Source organism: Natator depressus, chromosome 27 (genome assembly GCF_965152275.1).
Source record: "Natator depressus isolate rNatDep1 chromosome 27, rNatDep2.hap1, whole genome shotgun sequence".
NCBI classification, from domain to species: Eukaryota; Metazoa; Chordata; order Testudines; family Cheloniidae; genus Natator; species Natator depressus.
The window spans coordinates 11,136,336-11,162,750 of NC_134260.1; the positions used below are offsets into that span (position 1 = coordinate 11,136,336).

The window sequence follows — 26,415 nt, forward strand, 5'->3', positions numbered from 1 at the left end:
CACTGGTTTTCTAGGTGAACCTGGGCAAGTCACTTCGCCTCTCTATGCCTCAGTTTCCCCTTCTGTAAAATGGAGCTCATGCTACTGACCTCCTTTGTAAAGAGCTGTGAGATCTGTTGATTAAAAGAGGTAGTTAGGGATTATCATCTGATGGATGTTGTTGCCCAAACCCATGGCATCTCTAATGAGAGATGGGCCCAAACACACAATTCTTGAGCTTGGTTCTCCCTTTTTACATCAGTGCAACCCCATTGGCTTTTGCGGAGTTACTCCCAATTTACTGGTGCAAGTGAGGGGGGAAATCAGGCCCCACATCTGGATCCTAATCCTAATTGGGAAGGGTCAGATCCTAGATACGACAACGATTGATGCTACAAATCCTATTAGAGAGAAGTCAACAGAGCGCTCGATTGATCAGTCCGGGATTATGATTGGAGCTCAGTCCCGCTGCAGCATCACCAACCCCAAACATTCAAAACCCATGACCCCCCACCCCCCAAAATCAAGAGACTGGCTTAAAAATCATGAGATCTTTAAAAAAAAAAAAAAAAAGGTGGAGTTCTTTTTCTTTGCCTGCTGGTTTGAGCCTTCAGCTTGTCTCCTTGGATCAGGTACTTCAGAATCTTTCACAACCATAAGTGCTAGAAACTTGCTGGGGTGGGAGGGGGGGGATTGCTGGCCTGTATTAGGATTCACACTCCACCGGTGCACACTGCTGCACCGTGTGGACAAGCCCCTGGGTTCTATTTGCGACTCTGCCACTGGCCTGCGGGGTGAGTCACTTCCCCTCCCCGTGCCTCAGTTTCTCCGTCTGTGAAACGATGTTAACCTTTTTAGTAAAGTGCTTTGAGAGCCACCGATGAAAAGCGTTATAATACGAGGGAGGTGTTATTATTTTATTGGCATAGCAACACCGGCAAAATGGTCACACCTTTCACCAAAGTAGTAATGCGGGTCAAACTTCTTCAGTGCAGATCAGCCCCAATAAACTGAAGCAGAGGAGGGGCAACAACTTGCCCCACACACCGCAAACCAGCGGGGGAGCCGCAGGCAGAACCCAGGAGTCCTGGAGCGAAGTCCTGGCTCCCACTAAATCAGTGGGAGTTTTGCCATTTTCTGCTGGGACCAGGATTTCACCCGCTCCACTGAGCAACGCAGCCTCTGCTATCGTACCCCGCTCCCTCTCTCGCAATCGAAAAAACGAGGGGCTGGGGGGGAAACGGGAAGGGATCAAAAGGACGTGCAGGGATTGGAGAGGAGTTTCTGCCTCCCTGGAGAGGGTGACTGGAATTAGATCAAAAGTATTACAAGCCCTGACCAGACGGAACTATTGTCAGTTTGGCCGTGCATGCCGGGGGGATTCTCTATCCCTAGCTTGCGGAAGGACAGTGGAGCCCGCGTGTTGCCTGGGGCTGGGAGAGCCAGGCGGCTGGCCCCTGTGGACACGGACCCAGGTTCGTCACGCTAAGGGCAGGTGGTAACGTGGCTTCTCACAGCCCCGGGTATGCCGGCAGCGGCCCGGGACACCAGCGATGGCTTCGTCTTCTCAGCTCTGTAACACTTTAGTCTCATTCCAGTTGTTCAACTTGGGGTGGGGGGGCAGCTGGGTGGGATTTAGGGGCCTGTTCTATACACAGGCGAGATCCCATCTGACCTTAAGCTCTACGACCTTTACCCCTTGACCTCAGGGCAGCATGCAACACTAAAACCCACCCTGCTTTTGCTGGGCGAGGTGATGCCTCGGCCAGACCAGGGCAGGTCGGGGAGACATTTCCACTCTCTCCTGCATGCCGGCCTGTAGCAAGGCCTGTCCCCAGGTCCCCATCCCAAGCAGCATTATCGTGGGGGGGGGCGGAGAGGAAGACGACCTACTCAAGAGCGGCCAAAAAGCCGAGATGGCGTGAGTGAATAGCACTCCTGCTAAACAGCACAAACCCGAGCAAAAATAAAAGCACAAACCACAGGCTTATCTACCATCTCCACGTGGGGGGTGGGCAAAGCAGCAGCGTTAAGCCAGAGACACTGGGGTAGGGTGGGGAGGGGAATGGCCGAGAACAGTTAACCCCGCCCCGATGGGATCGGGAAGCAGAACGTGCCATGGGGCTCTGGGTGCCTGCCAGATGGAATAACGATGAGGATTTTTCATTATGCCAGGTGCTGTACAAGCACAGGGTAGCCATAACAGCAGCTCTGCCGCAACCCACGCTCGGGTTTCAAAGTGCTCAAGAGACGTTTGTGAAGGCAGGCTTGGCGGGTTCAGAGATTTTAAAGCCTGAAGGGACTGTCTGATCACCGCTTCTGACCTCCCGTACAACGCAGGCCGGAGAATCTCACCCAGCGATTCCTGCGTCCAGCCTATTGCACTTGGAGAGTCAGTATCAATTCTCCCCATTTCACAGACGAAGGAAACCAAGGACCAGAGCAGTTTAAGTGATTTGCCCACGGTCACACAGTCAGGACTCCTGGGTTCTCCTCCCGGCTTTGAACTCATTTAGTGACTCCAGGAGAGTTGCCTCTCCCGGCCCCAGACTTCCCCACCTGTAAAAAGGGGATGATGCTAATGAGCTACCCTTGTGGGTGCTGGGAGGGTTAATTCGCTAATTAGGGACTTGTGAAATGCACAGAGATCCCTGCAGTGTGAAATATAGCGTTCTGCCCGTCATCGGCATCCATGGGAGTTTCCCCATGAACAGCGGCAGGAGAACGGAACCGTCTGCAGAGAGAGCTTCCGGTTCTATGGAGGACACTAACTGGCGTCTATACTGCAGCTTCCACCTAAAGCACTTTGCAATCAGTTCCTAGCCCACTGCTGAATGGCAGCTAGCCCTGGAGTGAAACACAGTGACCCTGCCCAAGAGTTTAGGACAGGAAGTGCAGAATACTGTATCCAACATAGGAATTCAGGGAGGCAGATCGCTATTCCGCAAGGCAGGACATCCGTGTTTAAGATCCCACCACCCGTCAAAGGTCATTGGGGATTTGGAAGAACCACAAGCAGTTGGGATGTTGGTGTAACCTCACATCTGAAAGACAGGCACCCTCCTTAACCCCAGACCGGGGCCCTGCCTCGATGCCCATTCACAGTGAAGAGTTCCCCATGCTGAACTGCAATGATCCAGAGGTCTCCTATCTGAGTTCTGTCTCCATCTCTACCTGCTTAACTTGGGAGATATAACAGACTCCCAACACATGATGGTTCAGATGCAGCATGTACTCTGGGTCTCTCTTCCATTGGGGGGGGGGGAAATTGCATTATTCAAATCCTCTTCTATCTCCCCAATCCAGCCCAGTTCCCCTTCCCATGCAAATGAACCTGGTTACATTAATTTACCTAATGATTATTTTATGCCCCTCTCTCATGTTCGTTTTTGCAAATGGATTTCCTTTGCAGCACGTACAGCAACAAAACCATCGACAAAATGCAAACGTACAAGAAATTAAAAAGGCAGCAAGCACATAGCATTTCCCAGCAAGAGAGTCTGAAATCAAACTGACGTCTGCAGACTGCCAGTCAGGCAGAACCAAAGAGTGCGGTTCAGGGGAGCTGGGGCAGGTCTTATTTTAAATATAATCATACTAAGGTACAGGGTCTGATTTAGCTCCCATTGAAGTCAATGAGAAAAAACCAAACCATCATGGACTTCAATGGAGCAATGTCGATTTATACCAGCTGAGGATCAGGCCCATTGATGCTGCAGTTAAACTCCAGTGCACACGAGTAGCTTTACTCACATGAGAAGCCCCATTGACGTCAGTGTTTTTCACCAGTGTGATGTCTGCAGGAGCCTGTAATTGTAAAATTTACTTCTGAAGGCTCATTTTTTCCCCATCAGTAACTTTTCTATAACCTGTAAAAAGCCTGTTTTGATATTCACAACATGCCTTACGTTTTGGGGGGCCATGTTCTGCACTCAGTGAAATTCACCTCTGTGCACCAGGGTAACTGACAACAGATCTAGAACTGAGCCCACACAAGCAAATCCATTTAAGCACATACTTAGCCATAACACGACTCGTCCTATGGAAATAAATGGGGATACTTAAGCATGTGCTTAAAGGCTTTTTTGGATCAGAGCCTTACGTCTTTCCCCCATGAAGGAAAAGTTACAATTTAATCACTGCTACTATTTTCCATCTCTGCTACTTTTTAACCATGTGGTTCAGAGCCCCTCAACCTGGGTTCTACATTTGGAACAAGTTACCAAACAAAACCTCCATTACATTTTCGAATAAACCCGACTGCCTGTCCAAACTCTGAACCACCCTTTGGCCAAACTAGAAAAGAAATAAGGCTAGAAGAGAGATGACAAACCCAAACAAAACACGGCGGCTTTCGGGAGCGTTAAAATTTTAGGCGGAAATAGAACATTCTGTTTGTAGTTTAAGTGACATTAGAAAATCTGTTTATATTTACATCAGATGTAGCTCGTAACACTGGGGGTCTGATTCTCCATTTCTTGTGCCTTTACGTGAGTGCAAAGGAAGGGTAAGCTTTACATTGATAAAATGACAACACAAGGTACAGAAGAATAGACAGGAATAAAGATTTTCTCAGAGCGGATCTGCAATCTTGTCAATTTCTTTGATTAGCATGTATTGCTGCCCGGTTATATTTTTTGTGGTTTTACTAAGATCCTTAGACTATCAGCAAACAAATTAATAAAGAAAAGACTGGATTTTTAGCTGGAATAAACTGATGAAGTTCTGTTGACTTCAACATCCGTTGAGGATCTGGCCCATTCATTTCAATGCAGCTATGTCAATTTACAGGATTTGAAGATTGGACTCAAAAGATCATGTTTTTACACAGGTATTCTGTTTGGGGCAGACTTCAGAAAGTTAATGGAAGTTGTGTTCCTATATCCTGTAAGGGTTTTGGAAATCTTCTCAATCTTCCATTCAAAAGAAAAATGTTGAAACAAGAGAATCTGATGCAAATCTAAAACTCTCTCTTCCCCTACACTAGAGAGGCAGAATGACTAAGTCGGCTAAAAGAAAGAAAGAAAGAAAAGGCAGCCAAAGATTAAAAATACAGATACTGTACAGTTCACACCCAAAAGAGGTGGAAAAGAACAGGTTACAAAAACGAGCCTTATTTACAAGAAAAGAGAACTCTGAGGAGGTAAATTTTGTTCCAAAATTAAAACCGAATCTGATTTTTCTTTACGGGGGAGGGCGAGTGGGCGTGTGTGGCTTCTAAAAATAATGTTGATTTCTTTCTCTTAAAGAAAAAAAAAATAGTTGAATTTTGGTTGCTTGCCCTCAACAGGCGGGGGGGGGGGCCCCCGCGGGGGGCTCACTACATTTCCAGAATTTTTGACTGTGCAGTAAGTGACCTGACACAAAGGGGCGGGGGGGGGGGGGGAGGGAGAAAATAGAAGTACTGCATTGCAAAATGTAGGGCATCTTTCTCAAGCACATTGCCAGGGAGGAAGGAAGGCGCAGGGGGTTAAAACCCCGCTCTGGGAGTCCCAAGATGTGGATTCTATTTTCGGCTCGCTGGTTGGCCTTGGGGCACCTATCCCTGCCTCAGTTTTCCCATCTGCTAAGCAGAGAGGATACACTGATCTACCTCCCAAAGGAGTCGGGGGTGGGGGTTGTGAGGGTTAATCAGTATTGACAACCCCGGGCGTTCCAACAAACAGGAGTCAGGCCTCAAAATTCATGACCGGCCTAAAAATCATGAGGTTTAAAAAATAATAATAAATGGGGGGCTCATTTTTAATTTGCCTTCAGGCTTTTGAGCCTTTAAGATACACTGCGGCCACAGTTTCAAGCTTTGCCCTGCAACCCACAAGGGCTCGAAGCTTACTTTTATTTAAATGAATGTCAAGAGTCTCACCAAATCACAGGACTCGGGGAGCTGGGACTTTAAGAAAAACACCAAGTGGGGCTGGCTACTCTGCTTAATGTATTAATATTTATTACATAAATTTGACATCCTTGCATGGAAAGGAATGGGGAAGCTTAGACGTACTTTTCTCTCTTAGGCCTTGAAGTCGGAACTGACCGGGCTGCTGCTAACCACGGAAGATCTGAATTGAACACTTAAAACTAAAAAGCTCTGTGGCTTGTGCTCCATCCTCTGAGCCATCTGTACACAATCACACGTGGACAAATGCGCTCCATGGATCTAAACCCCCTTACAACTGGGGTTCCAGGTTAGCGGCTGAAGTGGATGATGCCCAGTTACTACTCATTTGGATGCAACTGAAATCTCCCAAACCCAGCCAGTCTCACGAGATTTGGGCCCAGAACAGCACGAATTGCACCAGAGCAGGTGATCCAGCAAAATGTATGTGCCAAACAGGAGAAAGAGCTGACATCACAAGAACAGACTGCACAATCTCAAGCATTGTCAAATTGAATCCAACCCTCAGCCATTATTTCGGCCTCCCACGCTAAACCACAGATCTAAAATTTAATCCATGTCCAGAGGACACCAACTGTGCAGCCTCAGCCTATTGCTATATACACCAGAGGGCCAAAATCTGCCGTGAAGAGAGAGACGCTGGTGGAGGAGGAAGGATGGCGTGGTGGCTCGAGCGCTGCCCTGGCCATCAGAAGACCGGCCTCTGCCACAGACTTCCTGGGTAACCTTGGGCAACTCCCTTCACCTCCCTGTGCCTCAGCTCCCCATCTGTAAAACGCGGATAATACATTTAGATTTGGACGTACAGCAGCGGGCACAACAGGGCCCTGATCTCAGTTGTGGCCTCTAGGGGCTACCACCACCGACGGGCCTTATCCTCAGCTGGTGTACGTGAGCATGCTTCACTGAAGCCCGCGGTGGAGCTGGATAATGGGATTGCCTGCGATACCAGGTGGGGGGGGCGGGGCAGGAAGAGGACTTGACCACCCAGGAGGTCCCTTCCAGTCCTGTGTCCCTAGCAGCTAATCTGATTTATACCAGATGAAGATCTCAGCCAATAATAAGCGAGGAAGGAATCAGGCCCTTTTCTTTCATGTTTTATTGGGCCAGATTCCCAGCTGGCGTAAACCTGCCTACCTCTACTGAAGACAGTGGAGTGACGCGGCTTTACAGCAGCTGAGGATCCGAGCGAAGGGAGAAGCGGGCCCTTCACTCCAGAAGAAGAACGTTCGCTCGGACGCCCGTGACCTACATTGACTTTAGTTTGGCTGCTGCGTGGAACTCCGTCGCTTACTCTTCTGCCTCTGCTCACAACCTTGCTTTTCGATCGCTTTCTTTTATTGGCCGTGAAACCAAACCGAACCAAACAGACCCTGGAGCCCAGCTAGCACCTTTCCCGTCTACACTCCGCCACATTAGAATTAGCCCCTGTGCTCCATGTCATCCTTTATCTGTCCACAAAGCAGAGCCGGCTTGCTTGCTAATCTTAGCAGCGCAGAGTTAATCTGGTCTGTGAAAACTCACTCTGTTCTGTTTAATAATACATCACTGTCAGGCCCCCTCGCCGGCACTGTCCTGTCCCTCTGGACGAGGTTCGATTTGACATGCCAGGAATAGACAACTTGACTTTCCTTGTGCTTCTCTGTGTAGGATTCCATTCTTTTTCTGATTAATGTTACCTAGGGGGTGGGGGAAGATTGCTGGCTACCTTCTCCTAGCTACGCAAGGCTCCCTCTTAGACCCATGTGGGGCTAACCCCCTCCGGATGCAGATCCAGCAGTGGGAAATCAACATGAATGTAGAAACCACAGGATGGATGATCTGAGCCATTGGTGTCACTGCAAAGCTTAAAGGATGATTGATGAGTGATCATGGAGAAAGAAACCAATAGCCTCGAACACATGAAGAGATTCTTTTTCTCAATCTCATGAGAAAGCACTCAGCTGCATCTGGGGCAGAAATTTGCTCTCGGTTAGACCAGCATCTATACGGAGTCACTCCATTTGCACTGGTGTGTGGAATGACTTTGGCTTGATCCTGGTGGAACCAAGATCGTAATTTGACTCTAAATCCTTCAAGCAAAGTCCAGGATCTGATCCGCAATCAGAGGGGAAAAGAGGAAGGGCCCATATCTTTAGAGATGCTGAGTAGCAAGAGCTCCTATTGACCATGGTGGGAATCCACAGCACGTGTATGTCTTTAGGCAGAACTCTTCATTGGTTTCAATGGGAATTATGGCGTAAAATCGAGCATGGCAAAGGATCTGACCCGCTGAAACTGTCTAAAGCAGCATTGTCAACTCTTGCAATTTTACCATGAGTCTTGTGATATTTTGAGATATTAAAGACCCAGTTCCTGGAGACATGTGACTATGGGAAAAGCTCAGCTTTCATTCAAAACAAACAAAATGTGTCTAGCCCTTATGGCTGCAGATAAAAGCCAGAAAATGTGGCCTGAGCATGGAGGAAAGGCTCAGAAATCAGAAAGCAAAAAAACCAAACCCAAATTTATTATATTGTTTTTCAAAATCTTACAATTTTAAAGCCAATCTCACAATTTTCTGGGGCCGGGACTCACAGGTCTGGGACGGTTGGGGTAGGGAACACTGAAGAAATTCTAGTAAATCAACATTCTTCCTGATATTTGGGGGTTATTTAATAAGCGAGGAGAAATACTACTAGCGAGTGAAATGTCCCATAGAGAGTGTGAAAGAGAGGGGTTCCCGGCTAAAATGCTTTCACCCGTCCATCCCCTCCCACAGTGACCTCACATTACACTTTATTGCCTTCAGGGGTGCTTCTCTGGCGGGGGATCAGAATCAGGCCCATAGTTTTTCAGAAAACAAAGCATTACTTGGAAAAGCAGGTCAGCCTCTGAGATTTTTACCCCGTAAACTCCTCAGCTGAGTCAGTTTCTGTATCAGAGACTTACCCTCTCAAACCGAGAGAGGAGCAGGGGCAGGACAGGAAGCCTTACAAACCCGCTCAGAGGGCATGCTCCCCTGCCCCATTTGCAAGAATCCCCAAGGACATGCAGCCACTAGCTAATCATTCCTTCTCCAGGCATCAGTTTCAGGGCTTGATGTTCAGAGGCAGTGCCCACCCGCAGCTCCCACTGACTTCAACATGGCGTGGCAGATTACACAGTATCTCTGAACATGAGGCTCTGAGTCAGCTCTCACTTGTGCCAGAGCAAATCGGCATAAAGGTGGCATGAGACCAGAATCGGGCCCCACGGGGGGCTCAGAATCAGACCATCCAGGAGTGATAGGGGCTCAAAATGTCTTGCCCCCCTTGGGAGACCATCCCACACCAGCAGAGCTCCCTGTCTACCAGCCTTTCCTGCTATTCAGGCCCTCCTTAAAAATCAGTTCCTGAATCCTAATCCTAGTTCTATGAACTATCCCAAATCATCTCTGCTCCATCCCCTCCCTGCACAGAGCCAGGATTCCTCCCTTTGGTAGAGCAGCGTAACTCCACACAACGGTTTCCCAGCAGCACGCCGGAGCAGAGACTCGGCCCTTGGGGAAATCAGTGAGCGTCTTGCAGCGTTACACAGAAGAACTGACCTTAACTACACGGCTGTTACTCTGCAACCTGCTCTTTGTTTGTTTGTCTAAACTACGGCCATTTTTCTCAGCACCGTTATTTCTTTCAAAACTCTGGAGGACTTTTGTTGATTCCTTTTTAATTTTCCAAGGGGATTTTTGAAGCCAGGGCAAGTAGCAAGGAATGTGTAGCAGAATTACACATAAGAGTTTCACAAACTAAAGGCCTGGTTATCTTCAGCGGCATTTTTGTCCCCTTTACCATCGGGCTTTTTTCAAGATCCCGAGCTAGATCTCCCCCAGCAATCCTGACTTCCATGGAGCTACTCCAAATGATACCAGCCGAGGATCTGATCCTGCCATTGGACCTGGAGATCCTGCCATTTAACCTCAGTGGGAGTACGACCAGGACTAAAGGCTCACGTGTTTCATCTCCAGAATTCTGCTCTGGCGTCATTTCATCGATTTTGCAACTAAAGGCCCGTTCCCTGAGCAGCCAATGCAATGAACTGGTGTGTAGCTGAGTCACCGCTGCTCTCTGCTGGAGACCATCGGAACTGCATAACTGCCTGCCATAGGCCTTGTACTGCAGCTAGTGCTAGTTCCGAATTTTTCAGCTCAACTTTTTTGGGGGGAGGGAGGGGGTCAGAAAGGGCCAATTTGTAGAAACCAAAACATTTTGTCAGAAAAGGTCAGTCAGTTTCGACAAAAGCTGTGACAAGAAGGCGTTTCAGGTGCAGGATGGACTTTCTCATCAAAGCAAGAGTGACATGTCCCAATCGCAAATGGCTTGGATGCTCCCCTGCGATGTAGGAGGGACAGGTTCAGGTCCCTGTTCTGCCTGGTTTGGAGCAGGGCTTGAAGGTAGCTCCTGCACATGTCATGTGAGTGCCTAACCACCAGGCTATTAGTTGCTCTGGGGCGGGAGGGTCGGTCAGTCTCTCGTTTTTCAAAAAGTGAGCAAAGGTCTTGGTTTTGTCCCCAGTGTGGAATGGGGCATTTATTTTACTCTAAAAAGCTTTTTGCAGGATGGGACAATCGTTTCCTACCCAGCTGTAACTACATGTAGCTGAAGGAGGGTCTCCTTCGGTTCTGAAGCAGGAGGATCCAGATTGTCAATGTCTAAGAGGCCACAGACATGTTCGGACATTAGATATAGGAGAGGAATCCTGCGATTAGCACGGATACACGCTGGGACAGGTGGTGTTCCATATCTGTTATTTCAGTCACACATGGGGGAGGGTTAAAAAAAAAAAAACAACTTGTGATTATATTTTTCACAAAGGTTCCTTCATGCTCCAGAACTGAAATAAAGCAAGATGCTATCTTCTTGTGAAAAGAAAAGGAGGACTTGTGGTACCTTAGAGACCAACCAATTTATTTGAGCATAAGCTTTCGTGAGCTACAGCTCACTTCATCGGATGTAGCTCATGAAAGCTTATGCTCAGATAAATTGGTTAGTCTCTAAAGTGCCACAAGTACTCCTTTTCTTTTTGCGAATACAGACTAACATGGCTGCTACTCTGAAACCTATCTTCTTGTGGCATTTCAAACCATCGCGTGGTAGAAACGCCCCATGGACAGCAGATCCGGCTTTATTTTCGGCACCATAAACTGGCGAAATTCAAAAAAATAAACAGCCAGTGAGAAACCAAGATGAATGCCACCACTGAACTAGCCAGAGTAAATCCAGCTCCCACCCTCTGGAAAGATCAAATCACGCAAGTCCTGATTAAAGCAAAACCCCCCTCCTTGCCCCCCCCACCCAAGCCAGTTTAGGACACCAGCGTTTGCACACAATGGCGGTATCTGCTTGTGCTAATGTAAATCTGGATGCATCCGATGAAGTGAGCTGTAGCTCACGAAAACTTATGCTCAAATAAATTGGTTAGTCTCTACGGTGCCACAAGTCCTCCTTTTCTTTTTGTAAATCTGGAGTTAACTCTAGTGACATCAATGAAATCCACTCCATTGACACCCGGAAAGAATCAAGCCCAGACAAGATTAAGTGGCTTGCCCAATTTTAAACCTTTCAAGGCTTTGGTGACAACTACACCTGGTGCTGGCTCTTGGGTGCACAGGGGTAAGTTTCACCCCAAACAAGTCAGAAATAGAACCCAGGCATCCTGGGCTGGAACCTGTGGGTGCTACCGCAAAGGCCAGGCAGCATAGCTGGGAGCAGAACCCACATGCTTTGCCACTAGCCTCACAGTGCGCCTCTTACACGCACGGACTTGTGCTCTCTGAAGCGAACTCGTGCCATGCTTAGGGCCAAGGGGAGCAGTCAGCAAAGCTGAAGAGTTCCCAGCAGCCGAGCCACGCAGACACTGCAGTTGGGTCTCCGCACACAATGAGAGACCATATATGTCCCGCTGGATGCAGAGGGGCCACATAAACTCACTCTTCAAAACCTTAGGAGGAAGGGGAGGGGAGTTCATTTAGCCACGAGAGGCCCTCACAGCTAGGTTCCAGCACCAAGCACCATCTGTCTTTTGCAGAGGAGTCGATCAATGGGAGTATGTACTTACAGTTCATTCAAAATCTTTATTCTCCTCTCCCTGCGTCTAGCTGCAGAGGTGTCCTGGCTCTCTGCTAAGGGCTTTCATTGCTCAGCACAAACAGCTAGAGAATGCCAGTGGTGTTTTGCTTTTCACACATTTTATTCGCGCTCCCCACCCTGAAACAATCACTTTTAGAATGAGATCATGCAAATGCAGCTGGCCTCCCGGAGATCAAAAGCTTGCATCACACCTCTCTGAGCTAGGGTGTGTTGCAAAGAAAGAAAGAAAAAAAAAAAAACACCCCTGCAAACGTCCTCACAGCAGTGCCCGGCCAATGCCACTTACGGTGAAACAAACGAACAAACAAAAAAAATGCCCCTGCGTTAAATGAATGGGCAGCAAGGCCCAGACAAGACTTTAATGAAGGCGTTATTAAGCACACGGGTGAGATAAAGAAATGGTTATTGCCCCCCAGTAAAGCTGCAGCAATCAGACACATGACTGGATGGTCCAAACACATCGAGTCTAGCAGGGTGTAAAATACAGTTCTCTTAGCTGGCAACTTTCCATGCCACCGTGTCTTCTAAATTAAGGACCCAGGAGAGCTGAATTTCATTAGCTGGATGACACATTCAAGGTGCAAAGATCTTTCCTTCCTTCCTGGATGGGATGGGAGGGGGGTTTTCGCTGGCGTTCTCAGAGTATAGATTTTGATGTGACAGATTTAGATTATATGCATTCTTCACCAATCATTTAATAGGATTGTGCGTCAGTGCTGGGGGGGCGGCAGGGAGGGCCTGCGTCTGTGTGAGCCGCATATGATGAGGCCCAGAAAAACCCAAGAGGTTTACACAGGCACGTGGGGGAAGCGTCGGCTAGGAGACCACAGGACTAAGTTTGAGCCAGGAGGCGCGATTTGCAGCTCACGTCCACGTACCCGCAGTCATCAATGCTGGAACTAGGGGTGCGGGGGGGTGCTGTGGCCACCCAAGTACGGCCTGCCCAGACACCCAGGGTACATACTCCGGGAGCTAGCCCAAACTGCTGCCCGGGCTATGCTGCTGTTTTCAGCGGGCTAGCTCTGTTCGAGCTAACACGGGACCACGGACACGAGCCGGGAATCGCACCTCACCTCCCGGCTCAAACGCAGAATGAGACCCGGGTCTCCTGAGTTACGATCCCTGCTCCGCCACTAACTCACTGCTCATCAGTTTCCTTCTCAGCAAAACAGGCTAAGGAAAGAAGAGTCACTGGGACTCTTACAACAAAGCTCCTGGCAAGCGTTAATGGAGTCAGTGTCAGGATGCTTTATACCACCATCCCCCCGCCCCCTTTTACAAACAGGGAAACCGAGGCACAGAGCAAGGAAGCCACTTGCACCAGGGTTGCACAAGAGAAGGCAGGAACAGCATCGAAATTGCCCAGCTCCTAGTCCTGGCCCATCCCCCAACTCGGAGCGGTGCAGAGGCTTCGTTAATTAGCGCTCGCTAAAGCGCTTTTGAAGCCTGGCGTGAAAAGCGCCCCGGAAGTGCAAAGCATCACAAGATACAAATCCATCCCAGAACAAGAAGAAGCTGGAATAATGGCGGTGCATGCCCTGTCGGGGCTGGTACCCTCTGATCTCTTACACACACCTGCCGCGTGGGAACACAGGATGGGCTCACTAGCTACCGACTTCCAGGCTAGCTAGAAGGTCGGAGGGGACAGGGAGAAGGAATCCAAGCAGTTAGCACCGACCCAGAACCACCACCGGCTGCTGAAGAATCACTCTTCTCCCCATCAGGCCTCACTTACACCAGCCCCAAAGGAGAAGCTCCTTAATAAGACGGTCGAGGGGAGGGGTGCTCCATGAGGGACCCCCCCACACACACACTTTGGAAGGTGCATCTCCACCCCCTTTAGATCCTGCCTCGGATTCGGCCTGATTAGCTGCTACAGCGGCACTGGCATGGCCCTTGTGTGCAGGAAATGAGCCAGGGGATCCCCTGGGGAGGGATTCCCAGCAGAGCAGAGCTAATGAAAGAGGGAATCCAGTAATCAGCTTCCTGAGCGGAGGAGCCGACTTGGAAACACACCAAATGTTTACCCAGCTGATACTCAGGGACGCGCAGGGGGCGGGGGAATCCCAGATGCTGGAGCAGGCAGGCAGGCAGGGGCTGTTTTTCAGGGGGCTGACTCTGCGACAGTTTAATTATGGAGGTGTCCTCCCAGGGAGGACGGCTGCGCCTTGCATGGTTCAGAGAGGCCAGTTCCCATCTCGGCCAGACTTGCAGCCAGCTGCCAACGGCGAGGCGCTCCATCGAAGCCCAGGGAGCTGTGCCAGCGTGCGCCCAGGATTGGATGGGAGCCCTGGAACTTTCTCTCGGCCGCCCGAGGTGGAGAGCGCTGAAATCGGGAGTCCCCTGCTCTGCAGTTCAGGGCCGGGCCGAGCATCATGCCCGCGGCCCCAGCCTGGAGACACCGCTGCCGAGGGCAAGAATGGAGATCCGACCGCTCCTCCTTTCGATCCACAGCCTCTCCGGCGAGACCGCTAATGAGGGTGCCAGCTAATGGCCCTTTTTTGCGTTGTAGACCAGACTGAGACCCCTGCAACTCATTTCGCGGAGGCCTCCAAAGAGCCCCCGGCCATCCCAGCTGTTCCCCACGTTTGGTGGGCACCCAGTTGCCTCACAGGAGCTGTTTTCCCAGGCCCTGTTACAGCCTGGAGCAGCCAGTCCCTGGGCAACACTGACTCGATGGAAGGATTTGCATGGCGCCCTGATGGGGCCAGCGTTACATGATTCCTTCACTGCCGGTCCCGTCTCCGCTGTGGCCTCCAGCAGGAACCACGGGCCCGATTCTCCGCTCTGGGGGCTGATTCTCAGTGACTCCTTTCTTTCACTTGGGACAGAGAGGGTGAAGGTGGCTTAGGTCTGCTCTAACTGACCTCCATCCAGTCCCTACTTGGGATGGGGATGGGCGGAGCAGGAAGGGGGATTTTGAGGGGCTGTTTACAGCCAATTCCAGTCCTCTTTAAGCTGAAGAAGCAGCCTGACCAAGCCTCCACAGAACAGAATCAGGGCCTCTGTATGATCAGTTACCCCAGTGCCACAGTTCAGGACAACTGCACCTGTATCGCCCTTTCAGGGCACCCGCTGTCAGGCTGCCAGCTCCCCAGCTATTGCCTCTCTTGGACGGAGCCCCACATCTCTCTCCCCTCGGGCCAGGGTGTTTCCAGGCTGCCCAGTTCCCTGCCTTTCACTGTGTATTTCCCAGCACAGACAGGCTGTCCGAGACTGACCATCGAGCGATTGTCAACAGTTAGAAGTCACCACACGGCACTTCCCAGGCAAGCCTACTTTGTTCTGAAGGTAAAAAGTATCACAGAGAAAACATTACGAATAACGCAAGAACCCACGTGCATGCTAATGAGCTCACCAGAACTCATCCTGCCCGAATCCTTGCTAGGGTCGGGGTAAGTTCTTCAACCCTCCCCCACCCACCCCAAGGAAGTCCTTGAGGTTACCAGTTCATCACTGCTTCAGCATCAAACAAGCCCCAGTCCTTCCAACCCTCCCTAAGGTTCAGGGCCCTCCCTGGACCTGTCCGTTTGCTGGATCAGGAAGAAGGCCTGTTTAAAACCAGGCTCCTTATCCAAATCCTAGTGCATGTTGGGGCCATTTCTCCGGAGGTGTTACAACCTGAGTGAATCTGCCCCGTCAGTCACCCCCTGCTGTTCTCCTGTTCGCCCTTCGTCAGTCACCCCCTGCTGTTCTATTCACCCTTCCTGTGGAAACAGACAATTCCACACACACAGGGATTTTTAAGACAATGGACCCCAAAGGCATTAACCAAATTCAATGAAGTCCGTTCAGGATACTGCAGGAAATTGTCGGTCTATGTCACCACCAGCGCACATGGCTGGTCTGCTACGCCTTCCCCCTGTGAGAGACACATCAGGGACTGAACTGGGGAACCCCAGAGCTAAAAGCAGGAGCTGCCATCGCTTGAATGACACAGCCAAGCGTCCCCAGCTGGCTCATATCCTCTGCAGATCAGGCACAGCGGGGGGGTGAGAAGGGGGGGGGCCCTCACCAGCACCGGTATGAACCTCACCATAAGAGGCAAGGCAACGGGCAGCCGGGAGACAGACACCCAAAAGCCCCTGTAAGCATGCAGCCCCCACGCGTTCTGCCCTCGACTTCCCAGTGATTGTCACAAAACCCACCACTGGTTCAACAGCAGGAGGGAGGGGAGAAATATGTCAGCCGCAGATCTCCATCTTCCCAGCCATGGCAGGTATTTTTCAACGCCCATTAGAGTTCAGACAGTCGATTGGCTTCCAGGGCCTCAGGAAAAGGACGCGAGGCCAAGCAGCTTTGAATCGTTTATTTTCAACTCTTCAGCAGCTGGTGTGCGCTCGGGAGTCACAGGCGCTCCCGAGATGGGGGTGGCCGAGCTGGGGACAGCCCGTTCAATAACCACGCCGGGGCGTTAGCAGGGCTCAGTGCAATATTCCCACCTTTCTGTTGTCACACTGAACAGGAGATAATCCTTTGCGAGAAATAGAAAAGCCATCAGGTAGGCTTGAGTCCCTCCAGTGCCCCGAGAACAAGAGAGATCAGGCATCTAGAACTCGCTAGGACACGCGTTACGAGCGGCAGGACACGACAGTAGCACCTAGAATCCTCCCCCGAGATCAGGACCCCCATGGTGCTCAGCGCTGTACAAATACAGAAGGAGACACAGTCCCTACCCCAAGGAAACCACAGGGTGGGGAAGGGAGAGAGAAGCACAGACAGGGGAAGGGACTTACCTAAGGTTGCACACTAGGTTAGTGGCCGAGGCAGAAACAGCCCCCAGGGTCTCCAAAAATCCATCCAGTGTCCTACCCACCAGACCAATGATCACACTGTGGACTAGTGGTTAGAGCAGAGGCCTGCTGGGTTCTTTTCCTGCCCAAGTATCCGGGGGGGGGGGGGGGGGGGGAGACAGGCGGGAGGGATAGCTCAGTGGTTTGAGCATTGGCCTGCTAAACCCAGGGTTGTGAGTTCAATCCTTGAGAGGGCCATTTAGGGATCGGGGGCAAAAATTGTGGATTGAAAGGGTTGGACTAGATGACCTCCCGAGGTCCCTGATATTCTATGATTCTGTGAAGTACTGAGCTCCTGCAGCCGCCAATGGGATCTTTGGTAAGTTACCTTCCTACTCTGTGCCTCAGTTTACCCCTCTGTACACTGGATAGAAGCGTAGCTACCGCCCTCACTGGGTATTGCAAGGTTTAACCTTTTAGGGCCAGGCTGCGGACCGCACATGGCTGCGCCACCCTTGGGGACGCTACCCAGGGAGCAACCAAGGCTTCCCAGAACTTCGCCACCTTCTTTGGAGACTGCAGCAAGGACCCCAGACTCCTACTGCCAGCCTGCTCTGAGTGCGGAGGGACACGGGCCATGCCCTCACGGGGGACGAGCACCTCTCCTGCGCCCTGCCCTTGCGCATGGGGCACAAAGTGGGGAAGGGAGGGTCAAACCTGTCGCCCGCCTGACACTCGTCATGCCAGGCACCAGGACAAGCTCGCTGCTGCTCCCCCGGAGTGCACCCACCCAGCCGCTTCACCTGGGCTGCCCCCCTCAGCGCAGGCAGCTCCGCCGTGCAGGGGCCGCTCACGCGCCTCGCCTGTCGGCCTGCGACAGCTCTCCCGGGAGACGCTTCCCGACGGGTTGACAGGAAGTGTCAGCCGGGTGCTATGTGATACCAGCACTGGGCGAGGGCACTCGGGGAGAAACCGTGCGGGAGAAGGACCCTAGGAGCAGAACCCGCCGGGCTTTTCTCACAGGGTTTGCTACACCAGCCACGGGGCACGCATGCCACCGGGCGCGTGTGCACATATCACTGGGGGCACGTGCACAAGGAGATCCGGATCCCTGAACGGGTCATACTCCCTACACCAGCCAAGCAGTGCCGGGCTGCAGCCACTCGGCGAGGGACTGGTATCTCTACGCCAAAGTCCACCCATTAGATATCACAATGCCACACGCTGCCCCCCCCCACTCCCCAAGGTATCCCTAAGCCAAACGCCAGAGTCCACCCATCAGATATCCCTACACCACATGCTGCCCCCCCCCAGGTATCCCTATGCCACATGTGTACGCCCTCACCCGAGAGAGATCCCTATGCCACGCACCCCCCACCACACAGTATCCCTACGCCACTTGCCACTAACCCTGCCTCCCCCCTGGTATCCATACGCCACATGCTGTTACCCCCACTCCCTTCCCCACAGTATCCCTACACCACACCACCCTCTTCCCCTGATAGCCCTGCACCACAGACCACACCCCCCCCATGCCCTCCCCTAGGTTCCCCTATCCACATGCTGTACTCACCCCCCCCCCCAAACACACATACAAAGTATCCCTCCGCCACACACTGCAGCCCCCTAGCACCCCACGGCCAAACCCATCCCCAGCTACACACAGCTCCCGCGGTGACACTCACCCCGGAAATCTCACTGCCAGGCCAGGGGGGCCAGCCCGTGGGGGGAGGAGACAGGCGCTAAGGGGCTCTGAGAGTCAGCTGGGCAGCAGAGGAGGTATTGGGTTGTATCAGCTCCAGAGGCACGTTCCAGCCATTGCTCTGCGGCAGGGGAACCTCACAATCTCTCTTTACCAACCGGGCTTTCCCTGGAGTCCCCAGGAGGGGCTGAGCATTTCCCCATCCTGGCGGGGTAGCAGCAGAGGGAAGGGAGATTTTCCTGGCCGATTAAGACCCAGGAGGGAGAGCGGGCTAGCAGGAGGAAGCGCTGGCCAGCGGTTAGAGCAGGGAACGAAGAGCCAGGACTCCTGGGTTCTCTCCCCTGCTCTGCACGGATTCCCTGGGCAAGTCACACCCAGCTGTGTTTTCAGCCAGGGGTTTCAAGCGCCTCCATCGTCCAGGGAGCCTGACCTGAGGCCGCGGAAAGGGGACCCCATTTTCACTGCGCCAAGAACCTGCCAACTTCAGTCGGCGGCTCCGGGCACTCCACCCCTTTGGAATATCAGGCTGCCCCGGCCCAGTAGAGAAACATTGGAAAGTCAGGGCCCCCTGCTGAGCTGAAGCCAGGGATGGTTCAGCGCTGGATCCAGTGGAAACACAGACAGGGCCTGATCCCGCAGCCCCCGCCGCTCACCGACACCAACGGGAGGGAGGGCTGGCGGCTCGGGCCTACTGGCACTATTGATCCAGAGACTCAGAGCAGGCAAACGGCTGGGGGACGGGGCCCTTTCACCGTGCCGCTCACCGTCTCTCTCCCACCAAGAGCCATTTCAGACCAAGGTCCCTGGGCCGTCTCAGGGACAAGAGAAGCATCCAGCTGCCAAGTCATTCGCCCTGCAGCTCTGGCCACCCACATCCTGCATCGGGCGGGGCAGGATTCTCCCCCTCCCCCGGGTTGCGCAGAAGCACGTCCATCCATACTGACGAGCACTTACTGGTCATCACCGACTTTCTTCACCCAGGCCATGTCCCGCTCCGACTGACTGGTCGCCAGGTCCTAGGGAACATCAGACAAACCCCCCATTACCATCAGCAGGGCACCCTAACCCTTCATGTGCACGCTCCAGGGCGGCTCTCATCCCGGTCCCGATAGATTTCTCAGTCTCCGCAGCTGGTAACCCAGCCATCCCCTCTCTCCCCGGGTGTTGCTCTCTCAGGATAGACCAAGAGCCACACACCCCTATCAAGCCGCCACATGGAATCCCTTCCCCAGGAGAGTGGGTTGTGTGTGTGTGGGGGGGGGGGGTGAGAAAACCTGGATTTGTGCTGGAAATGGCCCAACTTGATCATCATACACATTGTAAGGAGAGTGATCACTTTAGATAAGCTATTAGCAGCAGGATAGTGAGGTGGGAGGAGGTATTTTTTCATGCTTTGTGTGTATATATAAAAAGATCTTCTACACTTTCCACTGCATGCATCCGATGAAGTGAGCTGTAGCTCACGAAAGCTCATGCTCAAATAAATTGGTTAGTCTCTAAGGTGCCACAAGTCCTCCTTTTCTTTTTCCCCAGGAGAGGCACAGCTGGGGTCAGCTGCAGGGGTTGGACCAAGGGCCTCTAGCCCCAGAGAACCGGCACCTAGCATTTGAGCTGCAGGACTTGGCCCGCTAGCAGAGGGCGGCGGCAGGCTATCGTCTGTGGATCAGCCACAGAAGGGGCACAGCATCTCCCCCAGTATCCCACTGCCTCTACCCTACGTAAGGGCCAGCAGAGCAAACCTTGCACCAGTCCTACCGGCCCCACGTCTCTGCACCAGAGACGGGACCCTGGGGGGCACGAAGCAGAGAGCTCCAAACTCCCGCAGCCAAGCGCGAACCCCCTGCCAGAGGGATCGGCCAGAGCCAATAATCCCTGTGCGCTTGGAGATCTCCGTTCCGGTCGACAAGCAGCTGCCCCCTCTGCCAGGGAAAGATACCAGGACCGGGCTCCGGAGTTACAGCAGGGAGGCCAAGAGCGGGACCCGGCCCTGCCTGAGCTCTCAGCTTGTGGGGGGAGACACAGGTTTGCAACCAGCCCTGGGAGCTCCCAGCAAACAGAAGTCCCGATTCCAAATGCCAACAAGGCCCCAGCCAGGACTGGATCTCCGGTCTTTCACAAGGCCTGATCCTGCAAGGAGTCCAGGGCACGATCGGGCCCAGACAAACACCCGCAGCGGCCCGACTGCCCCCTCACCTGCGCCCGGGTCTCCTGGAGCTGCTTCAGCTCAGACTGCAGCCTCTCGCACTCTGCCTTCAGCTGCTCCTCCCGGCGCTGCGAGCTCTGGGCTTCGTGCCGGGCTTCCTCCAGCTCAGCCTCCAGCCTGTGCACCTCCAGCTCGCTGGGCTGCTCCAGGCTGCGGGAGCTCTGCCAGCTCATGGATCGATCCAGCACTGGAGGTGGGGGATAGGATAATGCCAGTGAAGGGAGGTTATGGGGGGAGGCAGACCCATCCCAACTGGCACAGGCTGGCTCCCTCCCACCAGCATCCCTCTCCCGGGGGAAGGTCAGAACACAAAAGCCCTATTGGGATCAGCCCCACAGAAAGAGGCGAACGACCAGCCCTGTCTGTGTAACAGAGCAAAGCAAGAAGCACCCAGGGAACAGAAGCCACGGACAAACGGGCACCCCAGTCTGCAGCTAGGAGCAAACCAGGGCCCTGCACCTCAAAGGCACTGCCTGCTGCCCCTAGAGCCGGCAGAGTGACGGCATTAGCCAGGCACCTCTCCTAGCCAGGGCTGGTCACTAGGAGGAGACGTGACCAGATACACCAAGCAGCCCCAAGTCCGTGTTACGCGCGCTCCCAGTAAGAGCAGCAAGAACCTGCCTGAGAGCTCCGGCTTAACAGCCCCAGGGCCTGATCCCTCGCTGGGGCAAACCAGCGTCACTCCACTGGGGCCAAGGGGCCAGATCCATCGATCCAGCTGAGCTGGCCAGCAGCCCACGTCTGGTTCCCGGACACCTAAGGTGACAGCTTCCTCTTGGGTTTTCAACGACTCCTTCCTTTAATGATATTGACCAGCAGGTTTCACGCTCGCCCCAGTGACTCGCCCCTGGATAGCCGCCGTGATTAGAGCATCTTTATTCCCCTGCAGCTCATCCCCTAAGTGCCTGCGCCGGACGGATCAGGCTGGCAGCTGTGGCTCTCAGGGGTGAAGAAGTCACAGGGGGTGGCTGGGGGTCCCTTTTCTATGGCAGGGGGATCATTCGAGTCTTGGGAACCTTTAACACGAGTCAAGCCACAAGCAGCTGGGGGCGGCTGGGGGGAAATCAGTCAGTCATTCTCCCACCACCACCAAAGACCCCTCGGCACTCATTAGTGAAACCACCACTAGGAGAAGAAGCTGGTGATCAAAGAGCCAATGGGTTTGCTTTGTGGTCCACTCTGACAGCAGCTCACAGAGGGGTGGGGTCCAGGCACGGAACCGGGAGGCACGAGCTCGCTTCCCCCCACACCCAGGTCTCTGCGCCTCTCTGCTTCCCCCCCGCCCACCCCGTGACTCTAGAGAAGAACGGTGCCTCGCTCCCAGAGCATGGCATAACTTGGCCAGCATCCTCAAAGCCACCCTCCCGCCCGGAGATCCGGGTGCCATCAGAGTGCCGATGGCTGTCACTTCATCGGGAGCTGCCAGGCGCAATCTCCCTCACGAAAGCCGTGGAAACAGACTCGGTGTTTCTGGGTGGCAGGGAGTCTGAAACGGGCCATTAACCGGGCTTGGGGCAGGCTTTAGAAACAGAAGCGACAAACGGAGGGGCGGCAGTGCCCTCTGCTGGCCGGAAAGCACCGTGCCTCCACACGGGACCCTGCGGGTTTTGATCCCCGGGCCCTTTGAGCGGCCCAGCAAACCGGGCGCTGGGCCATAGAGATGTGTGGCCAAGAGCCGTTCTTTTCAGCAGGGGGACATAGATATACCGAGAGCATCAACAGCCCATAGTACTCCGTAAGCTAACAGGCCGGACTCAGAACCACCCCTGGATAGGTCCATCAATGGCTATTCGCCAGGATGGGCAGGGATGGTGTCCCTAGCCTCTGCTTGCCAGGAGCTGGGAATGGGCGACGGGATGGATCACTTGATGATTCCCTCTTCTGTTCGTTCCCTCTGGGGCACCTGCATTGGCCACTGTCGGAAGACAGGACACTGGGCTAGATGGACCTATGGTCTGACCGTTCTTATGTATGGTATAATTCCACGGCCTGCGTTGTGTGGGAGGTTAGAGTAGCCCAGTGGTTCTCAACCTATTTATCATTGTGGACCACACATGCGGCTCTCGATGTGTTAGGTGGGCTGCATCCACACAATATATATTCTACCAATATGGCCCTGAGGATGTCACACGGGCCGCAGCTGCGTGCTGATTGGGCCACAAGCAGCCCATGGGCCTTGGCTTGAGAGCCACTGGATTAGACAGTCATAATGATGCCTTTTGGTGCTAAAATCTAGAAACCCTATAAAATATTCACTGAGCTCATAGCGGGACTCCATTCTGGGGGCTGGGATGGGGAGGGAGAGGGCAGCGCACTCCAACTATTCTCTGCTTCCCAGGGCCCATACAGCGCCATGCAAAGCAGACCAAGTTAGAGCAACCCTGAGGCTGCTCTAAACACCAATGACTGCCCCAGAATGCAGTGAGCAGAAAAGTGGCCTTAAGGAGCTGGGAATCATGGCCAGCGAGGGCATAAGCCCCCCATGTATTACAAGTCCCTCTACAATGGGCAACATTATGAAGGGTCCACGCTGGGGAAGGCCAAACATCTTCCCAGGCCAGAAATGAAAGACTCACCATGTGTCAGGCCAGGGCTGCCGTGGAGAGACAGGTATTGGACCTCCTGGTTCTGCAGCTGGGAGTTGAGGTTCTGGAAGGAGTTGCCATCTCTCTGTCTCAACTGCTGCTCCAGGCTCCGGATCCGATTCAGATGAGTCTCCACCAAAGCTCTCTGGCGAGGAGGGGAAAAAAGGGGTGCAGAAAGAGAGGGTGAAGGTAAGAGATCTGTACTGCAAGTATAGCCCCCCCGCCCCTGCACACACAACCCTTTGCACACCACGTGGTTTGTGGGCCCTTCCTGCAGGAGGCCTGGCCCCATGTAGTGCACGGGGCTGTACAATCTGAACATACATGCCAGAGCCCGAGAGCGAATCTGATGGCCGCCACTGTGACTGACGCACCAGGGATTGAACTGAGGACCTCGTGACCGAAAACCAGGAGCTGTTACAGCTTGAGCGAAAGCTCTGCAGCTGGCCTGTGTAACAGACTCTGATCCCCCACAGATCGGTACCTGTAACACACACTCACCAGGCGGGTACACAAACACCTATGAGATTCAGTAGCTGAAATACACCCAGCGTGGAGGGGCAGATTTTCAAATTACAATAGGAGTCGGGTGCCTAACTCCCTTAGACACTTTGGAAAAATCCCACCTTAGGAACCTCCCAGCAATGGACAGTCGACCGCATCAAAAGCCACCAGCTCAATTGTCACAACCTGAGCGCTGCATAAACACAGTCCCTGTGTCTCTCTTGTGCTGTTGTCCCATCCACACAGACACGTCCGTATCCCAAAAACAACACTCAGCTGGATCCTCTTTGCCCGATCTTTTGAATTTCTGGGTGGCCTTGGGTGCGCCTTTGTCTTGGAGGCCACGTTTGTTTCTTACATTCCACCAAAATGAAGGGCGGTTGTTAAACTAATGAACGTAAGAGGTTTTTACCTAGCCCACATAACAACAACTAGGTTAACAGCACTCGGGAGGACAGGACAAGACCTTGACAAGCTGGAGAATTGGTCTGAAAGGAACCAGATGAAATTCAATAAAGACAAGTGCAGGACGGGGGTGGGGGGTGGGGAATCAAATCCCTTTTGATCGAATAACTGCTAGGTGTTCGTACTGCTGAGAAGGATCTGGGGGGTTACAATGAATCACAAACGGCGTATGAGTCAGCAGTGCGATGCAGTTGTCAAAAAGGCGAGTATCATTCTGGGGTGTGTTAACAAGGGTGTCGGACGTCTACACTCGGAACTTAGGCTGGTGTAACTACATCACTGGTGCAGACAGAGGTAGATTGATGGGAGAATGCTGGCGACTGCCACTCACGGAGGTCAACGGGAGAAGAAATCCCGTCAGCACGGGCAGCGTCTTTGCTAAAGGGCTAACAGCGCCACTCCAGCATTTTAAGCATAGACGACAAGCCCTAAGACACGGGAGGGATTTCTCTCTCTCTACTCGGCACTGGAGGGGCCTCGGCTGGAGTACGGTGTCCGGTTCTGGGCACCGCGCTTTAGGAAAGACGTGGACAAACTGGAGAGAATCCAGAGGAGAGCCACAAAAATGATCAAAGTTTTAGAAAACCCGACACATGGGGGAAAAAAGTACAAAAACACCTGAGCGTGTTTAGTCTTGAGAAAAGAAGACTTGGGGGGACCTGAGAACAGTCTGCAATATTTACAGGCTGTTACAAAGAGGACTGCAATCAACTACTCTGTGCGTCTGCAGAAAAGGACCTAGGGGTTACAGTGGACGAGAAGTTGGATATGAGCCAACAGTGTGCCCTTGTTGCCAAGAAGGCCAGTGGCATTTTGGGATATATAAGTAGGGGCATTGCCAGCAGATCGAGGGACGTGATTGTTCCCCTCTACTCGACATTGGTGAGGCCTCATCTGGAGTACTGTGTCCAGTTTTGGGCCCCACACTACAAGAAGGATGTGGAAAAATTGGAAGGAGTCCAGTGGAAGGTAACAAAAATGATTAGGGGACTGGAACACATGACTTATAAGGAGAGGCTGAGGGAACTAGATTGTTTAGTCTGCGGAAGAGAAGAATGAGGGGGGATTTGATAGCTTCTTTCAACTACCTGAAAGGGGGTTCCAAAGAGGATGGATCTAGACTGTTCTCAGTGGTAGCAGATGACAGAACAAGGAGTAATGGTCTCAAGTTGCAGTGGGGGAGGTTTAGGTCGGATATTAGGAAAAACTTTCACTAGGAGGGTGGTGAAACACTGGAATGTGTTACCTAGGGAGGTGGTAGAATCTCCTTCCTTAGAAGTTTTTAAGGTAAGGCTTGACAAAGCCCTGGCTGGGATGATTTAGTTGGGGATTGGTTCTGCTTTGAGCAGGGGGTTGGCCTAGATGACCTCCTGAGGTCCCTTCCAACCCTGATATTCTATGATTCTAAGGTAGGATAAGCAGTAATGGGCTTAACCTGCAGCAAGGGAGATGTAGGTTAGATATTAGAAAAACTTTCTAACTCTCAGGGAAATTAAGCTCTAGGTTTCCAACGGAGGTTTGGATTCTAAATACCCCTGTGGATCTGGGCCCAAATGACTAGCCGTGGAAGCATTTTCGCAGTCTTCATGCAGCTCTGAGAGCAACACAAGGCCGGGGTACAGCTGGAAGCAAAGAGGAACCCGGAGGGAGCCGAGAGCACTGCCAAAGTGAAGGAGAAGTGATAAGACGCATTAGGAAAAGTCACGTTCAAAGCCGCACTGCAGCGGACTCTGATTCAGGCATTAACCGAGGTAAGTAATCGAGTTATCGTGCCCGATGCACGAATTCAGCCATTACAGTAATTGTGTCTTGGAGCACTCTGCATTCCCCTAGCACAGAGCTCAAACGAGCGAAGCCCCGCGAGGTAGAGTACAGCGGGTCAGTGTCATCAGCCCTGCTTGACAGATGCACAGAGAGGTGAAGCGATTTGCCCAGCAACAGCGAGTCAGCAGCCGAACTGGAAATAGAACCCAGGAGTCCTGGGAATAGAATCCCGGAGTCCTGACACCGGTTCCCTGCAAACAGGCCCAGAGCAGCAAAGATAGTTAGGCCCCTAAACTTCCGGGAAGTTAGGGGCCTAAATACCTTTGGGGACCTGGGCCATACTCCCTGTGAGAGCCAGGGATGGAACCAAAGAGTCCTGTCTCTCAGTCCCCTGTTCTAGCCACCAGAGAGACTCCAAGATCAAAGGACAGAACAAACAGACTATCTGGTACCTTATGCCGCCTCCTATAACCACAGCAT

At 52.6% G+C, this 26,415-nt stretch overlaps 1 protein-coding gene across 4 annotated transcripts in view; it reads right to left on the reverse strand.

Annotated features, from left to right (window-relative positions):
* TBKBP1 (TBK1 binding protein 1) overlaps positions 1 to 26,415 on the reverse strand; it is a 60,575-nt gene that overhangs the window by 18,149 nt on the left and 16,011 nt on the right. For all 4 annotated transcript variants that reach the window (XM_074940926.1, XM_074940923.1, XM_074940924.1 and 1 more), the window contains exons 5-7: positions 23,194 to 23,347; positions 20,608 to 20,804; positions 19,369 to 19,430 (exon numbers count right to left, since the gene is read on the reverse strand). In XM_074940926.1, the coding sequence (XP_074797027.1) occupies positions 19,369 to 19,430; positions 20,608 to 20,804; positions 23,194 to 23,347 (413 nt within the window). The remainder of the gene's footprint in view (positions 1 to 19,368; positions 19,431 to 20,607; positions 20,805 to 23,193; positions 23,348 to 26,415) is intronic.